This window comes from Tupaia chinensis, unplaced genomic scaffold (genome assembly GCF_000334495.1).
Source record: "Tupaia chinensis unplaced genomic scaffold, TupChi_1.0 Scaffold000320_1, whole genome shotgun sequence".
NCBI classification, from domain to species: domain Eukaryota; kingdom Metazoa; phylum Chordata; class Mammalia; order Scandentia; family Tupaiidae; genus Tupaia; species Tupaia belangeri.
This window is the reverse complement of record NW_006159813.1, coordinates 3532346-3538146: the sequence shown is the minus strand read 5'-3', so window position 1 is coordinate 3538146 and position 5801 is coordinate 3532346. Positions and strand designations below refer to the sequence as shown.

General features: G+C 49.7%; 1 protein-coding gene across 1 annotated transcript in view; it reads left to right on the top strand.

Moving 5' to 3' along the window:
• Positions 1-961: 961 nt before the first annotated feature.
• Positions 962-5801, top strand: part of SRRM4 (serine/arginine repetitive matrix 4) — a 218808-nt gene continuing 213968 nt past the window's right edge. Inside the window, 1 exon segment of the mRNA XM_006151555.1 lies at positions 962-1501. Coding sequence (XP_006151617.1) covers positions 1371-1501 — 131 coding nt within the window. The 5' untranslated portion in view covers positions 962-1370.

The window sequence follows — 5801 nt, the reverse complement described above, 5'->3', positions numbered from 1 at the left end:
GGGAGGGCCAGAAATTCTGCCCAGATTCTCAGTGTCTGGGTTTCTTTTGAGGGAGGGAGGGGGCGGAATACTGAGCCTCCACCTCCTGGGATTACAATTAAATTGGGGGAAGATACAAAATGGAGAAGAGGGTCAGAAAAGTAACCGTCCCTCACAATTTCCCCGCCAATCCTTCCCTAAGCGCTTTCTTTTTCAAAACGGTACTTCTTTCCTGAGACAAGCTGTGTTTTGAAAAGTGCCTGCAGCCGATTGCCAGAAGTGGGTGGGGTTTGGGGGTGGGAGCAGTACTTTTTCCTTTGGGCAGGTTTGGCAGCGGGACGCTGGGCAGGCACAAAAGAGATCCCCTCCACGCGCGTGCACAGATGCCGCGCTGCGCCCCTCTGCGGGGCGGGGGCCCGGCTCGGCAGATGGCGAGACGCCCAACTGGTGACGGATTGTCTATCAAATGGCACTTTCTGGATGGTGGGAATCTCGCGGTCCTGGGGCGCAAAGAGAAATGCAGGAGACCCCATCTGCTTGCCTGGCCAGTTTCTTGCAGAAGTGAGGGGTGGGGGTGGATTGGCTGGGGTGGTTCGGTTAAGTTTTTGGTTTTTTTTTTTTAACCCCTCTCACCCCCATAGAAGATCCGCCTGAGACTTGTGAAGGTGTGGAGAAGGGAGGTGGCTGGACTCCAGGGGCACACAGTAAGGGGTTGGGGGGAAGGCCCAGTAAGATGGAGGAGGAGAGAGGGCTCGGAAGCAGAATCTCCCGCCTGGTTCCTGTTGGGGTGCCGGCCTTGCTTCTTGGAGGGGTCAGCGCTGCAACTCTGTCGCTGCGGGGCCCTGGTGACAGGCGCACGCCCCGCCCTTTCTCCTCCCTAGACCTGCGGGCTTTTGTTATGCAGATGGCGGCGGGAGGCTGAGCCAGCGAAGGAGGGGGTTGGTGGGGCGGAGGAGAGAAGGAGAGGGGGAGGAAAGTGCAGCTCGCGCGACCAGCCTCCTCTCCCAACGTCACATTGTGCGAGAGACAAAACCGGGGCGCGCCGGAGCTCACACGCGCACGCATACACAGACGACCCTGTCGCCTCTTCTCTCCCGGCGCTGCTGAGAAACCAGCCCTCCCTCTTCCTTCCTGGGGCGCAGAGGCTCAGGCGGCTCAGCGCGTGGCCGAGAGCCAATCCAGGAGGCGAAGAAAACCCGAGGACGAACCTTCTTTCTCCGCTGCCTGCCCGAGAGCGGAGGCTTCTCCTCTCCAGCCCTGAACTCCGATCTCCCACCCCACCCCTCTGGGTGTCACAGAGACGGTACCCGGAGACGGGTGTGCCCCCGTTTGGAATCAACGTTTCAGCACTTCGGACAGCGCCCGGGAGCCCGGGCCCTTGTGCGTTGGCTATGGCGAGCGTTCAGCAAGGCGAGAAACAGCTTTTTGAGAAGTTCTGGCGAGGAACCTTCAAAGCGGTGGCCACCCCGCGTCCCGAGAGCATCATTGTTGCCAGCATCACAGCCCGCAAGCCGCTGCCAAGGTAATGACCTCTTTCTTAAGTGTGTGTGTGTGTCGGGCTGGGGAGGACTTCAAAGGTCTCCCTTTCTGGCCTGGCTCCAGAGTCCTGAGGGATGGATGTGCAGACAGCTGGGCCAGGGCGCCTGCCTTTTCCCGTCACTCGGTACCTACCGCTAGAACATGCGAACTAATTGCTCGCGTAAAGTGGAAGCTGGTGAGCAGGGAATGGGATTTTTGGGGAGGGAGCCATGCACCAAAGATCCCATAGCTCCTTTTCAAGAGGTTTTGCTTTCTTCGGGTGGGGTGGTGTAGGCAAGGTCCAACTTGACAGCAAAACTTTTTTTTGGTATCACAGAGCCCAGGGGGACAAAAGAATGGTGGATTCAGGGTGGTCGGGAGGAATGTTGTACAAGAAAAGAGGAAGATTGAACCAGCTCAGGCAGTATTCAGAGACAGCACATTTCTGTCCTCAGCTCAGAAAACTAGCGAGCTCTGAACATTTGGACAAAAGCCCATATCTGTTCCCTCAAATACACCCAAAACAGCACCCTCCTCCACGCCTTTCTGGCTGTTGCTGCTGCTGTATTCTCTCTTCTCCAGCATCCAAAACCAAGACTGGGCTCCAGAGTCAGGGAGGAGCCTTCCAAGATCGTGAGGCTGCTCTTAGAAGAGTTTTATTCGATTTTTCAAAAAGGAATCGAATCGCTTTGAACTCAGGCATGAGGACAGATCCCTGAATGGTGGTAGAAATGGCTTGATGGGAGGGGAGAAGGAGGGAAGAAAAGAAAGGGAGGCAGGAAGAGGGAGGACAGGCCCTGGGGTGAGAAGAGACTGAGGAAAACAGAAATATTCCAAGACAGAACCAAGCCAGATGGGTTCCCCCATCATTCGATCTAGAGGAGTTTGAGAATGAAAAGGAGAAGCCTGCACCCTCTGTCAGAGAACAGGAAGGCAGAATGAGCACTCATCTCTTGCTGGTAGTGGGTGAGTGGTTTGGCAGGAGAAGAACAAAGTGGACCAGGGGGAACCACTTGGAGGATTCATTATTCCTGGCAGCTGCAGTAAGGAGTCGATTGGAAACATGTTCAGGAAAGTGCTGGACAGAATGCCTGTTTTGGCACAACTGAATCCGAACTTTCTCGTGTGCATGGGTGGAAGACGGATGGGAAATCCTATCGGAAGCATCAAACCCAGATGGAAGAACTTTTCTCTTCATAGTCTGCTGGAGGCTCATACAGGTCTTTAGAAAAATGGGCCTCCCCTGTTGGGCATGAGTGGCAAGAAACAGGATGGGCCAGTAGGGTGTAGCTGGCTGCCTCCAGCAGTGGCTATATTTGCGGATGGTGGGGAGGGGACACCCGCTGACACAAGCTGGAGAAGGGGAACAATAACACCCAGTGCCATTAAAAGCAGAGGCTCCTCTGCTTGGAAGGAGGTTCTTTGTAGCGAGTTTTGACGTCAACACTTTTATCTTCTTGGGCTCCTGCCATCCATACCACCTTTGGAGTGCACCCGCTGTTGGCAGATCAGGTGCTGCGTTGGCCAAAGAAAATGCCCTTGTAGAAGGGACTAGAGCAAATCGCATTGGAGACAGGAAGTGTGACATTTGGTCCAGAGTCTTCTATTTCAGGTGTGCAGGAAGAGAACAGATTCCTGGTGGTGTTTTAGTTTAGAAAAGCACGCCTAATGTACACCTGGCTTCGAACGCTCACCCTTTGTCTGTTACTGACATCCTTTTTCTTGGTCACAGCCTCAATCTTAACGAATCACCTTAAAGGTGCCCGGACTCTCATGCTTTCTATAGGTTTCTGCTCATTTAACCTATCTGAGACTTTTATAATCATCTCCCAGCCCACTCCCCCCAGGATCATTTCACTCTCGGTATCTCTTAATGTCTTGAATCTCCTTTTCCTGGATCACCCCTGAGGTCAAAGTCTGAGCTACAGGCCCTTAATTTATGTTATGCAAGGAGGATTCTGTGTCTTACATCTGGAACAGGTGTGGCTTTCTACAATGGATTCCAGTTTTAAAGCTGTTGTGACTCCTGGCTCGGGGTCAAGTGTGAGGAGGGAATGTCGTATCGAAGTCCTCAGGAAAGACTGCATTCGAGTCATCTTTGAACAGTTTGGCTATAAGCCCTGAATTATCCTTATTTTCACCCAAGTCAGCCACATTCAGCGATGGTCCATTCCTTTTCAATGTTCGATACTTACTTAATGATGAAAGTACTGTGTTTTCTAAAGCAGAGTTTGAGTTCCTAGGAGGAAAAAAGACAAGAGACACTGGCACAGTATCAGCCAAGCCCCCAGTGGCTTCTTCTAGAGCAAACTGGTCTCATCAGAAATGTTTAGTTCCATGAGTCAAGCCCAGCTCGCAGTCACCAGATCAACACAAGTCTGTCTGCAGGGCGGTGGGGGAGGTAGCAGATGAACCACCAGCCAGTCCTATTGGTTAACACACTTACATTATTTATGGAGGAGGACCACCCCCCTGAATCAACTTCCCCCAGGATATTTCAAGTCTAGCTGGGAAGGTAATTTAGCACTAGGATAGAAGCATACATTCAATTGGTTGTTTTTATAGCAATATGCATTCATCAGACAACTGCAGTCTAAGCAACCCCCCCCCAGTCCCTCCTCCCATCTCCTCTCTCCCCTTCTGTGAGGTAGACTTGAGGAGGCAATGGCTTTACAATGTATCAAATTGCAAGCAGATGTCAGACTCAAATGTCAGAACAGTATGGCAGAGTGGGAGGTAGTCTATCTTAGTGGTTAAAAGCTCAGACTTGAGTATGAGACAACCTGGATGTCTCCCCGGTCTATCCTTGACTAGCCAAGTATTCGGAACAAGCGGCTTTACTTTGCTGGGTCTGTTTGTCGGCTTGAAAATAGAAAATAGCAGTCACCTCTGTGAGTTCCGAAGGTTTAATCAGGCAAAGGTGTGTAGCCAAGGTGTGTGGCCCATAGTGTTTAACAGACACCAGCTCTGTTACAACGCTTACTACAGTTTTATATATATATGTTTCATATGCATATATATATATAAGACTGTGTGTGTGTGTGTGTGTATCAGCAATTCCTCTGGATTGTGATTTCCATGCCTACTCATTTCTCCACTAAATAATGCTGATAACAAAAACTGTGGCATTTCAACTCCTGACAAGCCACTGCACTGCAAGGTATTCACAGACACGGTGGTACAGGGAGCGGTCTCATAGTTCCCCTCCCTGAGGAAGGGTTGGCTGCTTTCTGACCTGTTTCATGGGGTAGGGGACTAATGAAGAATTATCTGGACTCAGAATCAGTTGGTATGGCATCCTTATGGGACATTATTTTGGTTTGTGTGGAGAAGACCAGGTACAGTCATTCTAAAGAAGCTCAAAGTCCTTGCAAGGGTACAGTGGAATCCCTCAGTTTCATTGCATCTATCGTGATTAGATAAAGTACAGTTTATATCATCTTTAAGAATGAAAGGGGGAACCAGCAGTTAGCATAACAGCTATGTCGCTAAACTCCCATGTAGCCGACCGTGGTTCGAGTCCTGGACCCGGTGGCTTAAACTCACGCCAGGCGCGTGTGTACATGTCCAAGATCCCAAGAGGAGAATGGAGGAGAAGGGATTGTGGCATGTCCATGCCCCCTGGGGGTGATTTCTCACTTTCTGTCTCTCTCTCTGTCTCTGTCTTTCTGGCGAGTGCATGCACCCTCTAGCAAAAACCTCTCAAAAAAAAAAAAAAAAAAAAAAAAAGAAAGGGGTCATTCACTGTTAGTAATAATTCCAGAATGGAAGCTCTAACGGGGATCCTCTCAGGCAAACCGGGATAGGGTTGCAATAGTCAAACCTCATTCCATAAAAGTTGGAAGAGCTAACATGAACTAACACGATATCTGAAAAAGGGAGAAAGATTATCCACCAAAGGACGGTAGTCATTCTGCCTGGCATTAGCTTAATCCTCTTTTGTTAATTGCTTAATCTAGAAAAGTTTGAACCTAAGAAGTTTCTGCTTAGTTAGAACATTTTTGAGACCAGCTCCAGCTATAATAACCATTTCAACGAACGGGAGTAGCTGAGGACTAATGAACATGTTGAAATCATTTGAAATTAGCACATCAATTGTTTGTAGATACGTGTTAGGAAAGGGCTAGGGAAGCATCCCTCTTCAATAGAGTAAGCATTCCCTTTACAATTCTCTTGGCAAGCTATTCATTTTCTTTGAAAATCCATTCTATGCAGAATAGTCCAGAAGCAGACTTCAGCATAGTCCCTGTCTAAAGGATCATAAATTCCAAACTATTGGAGATTTTACTGCATAAAGGGAAAGA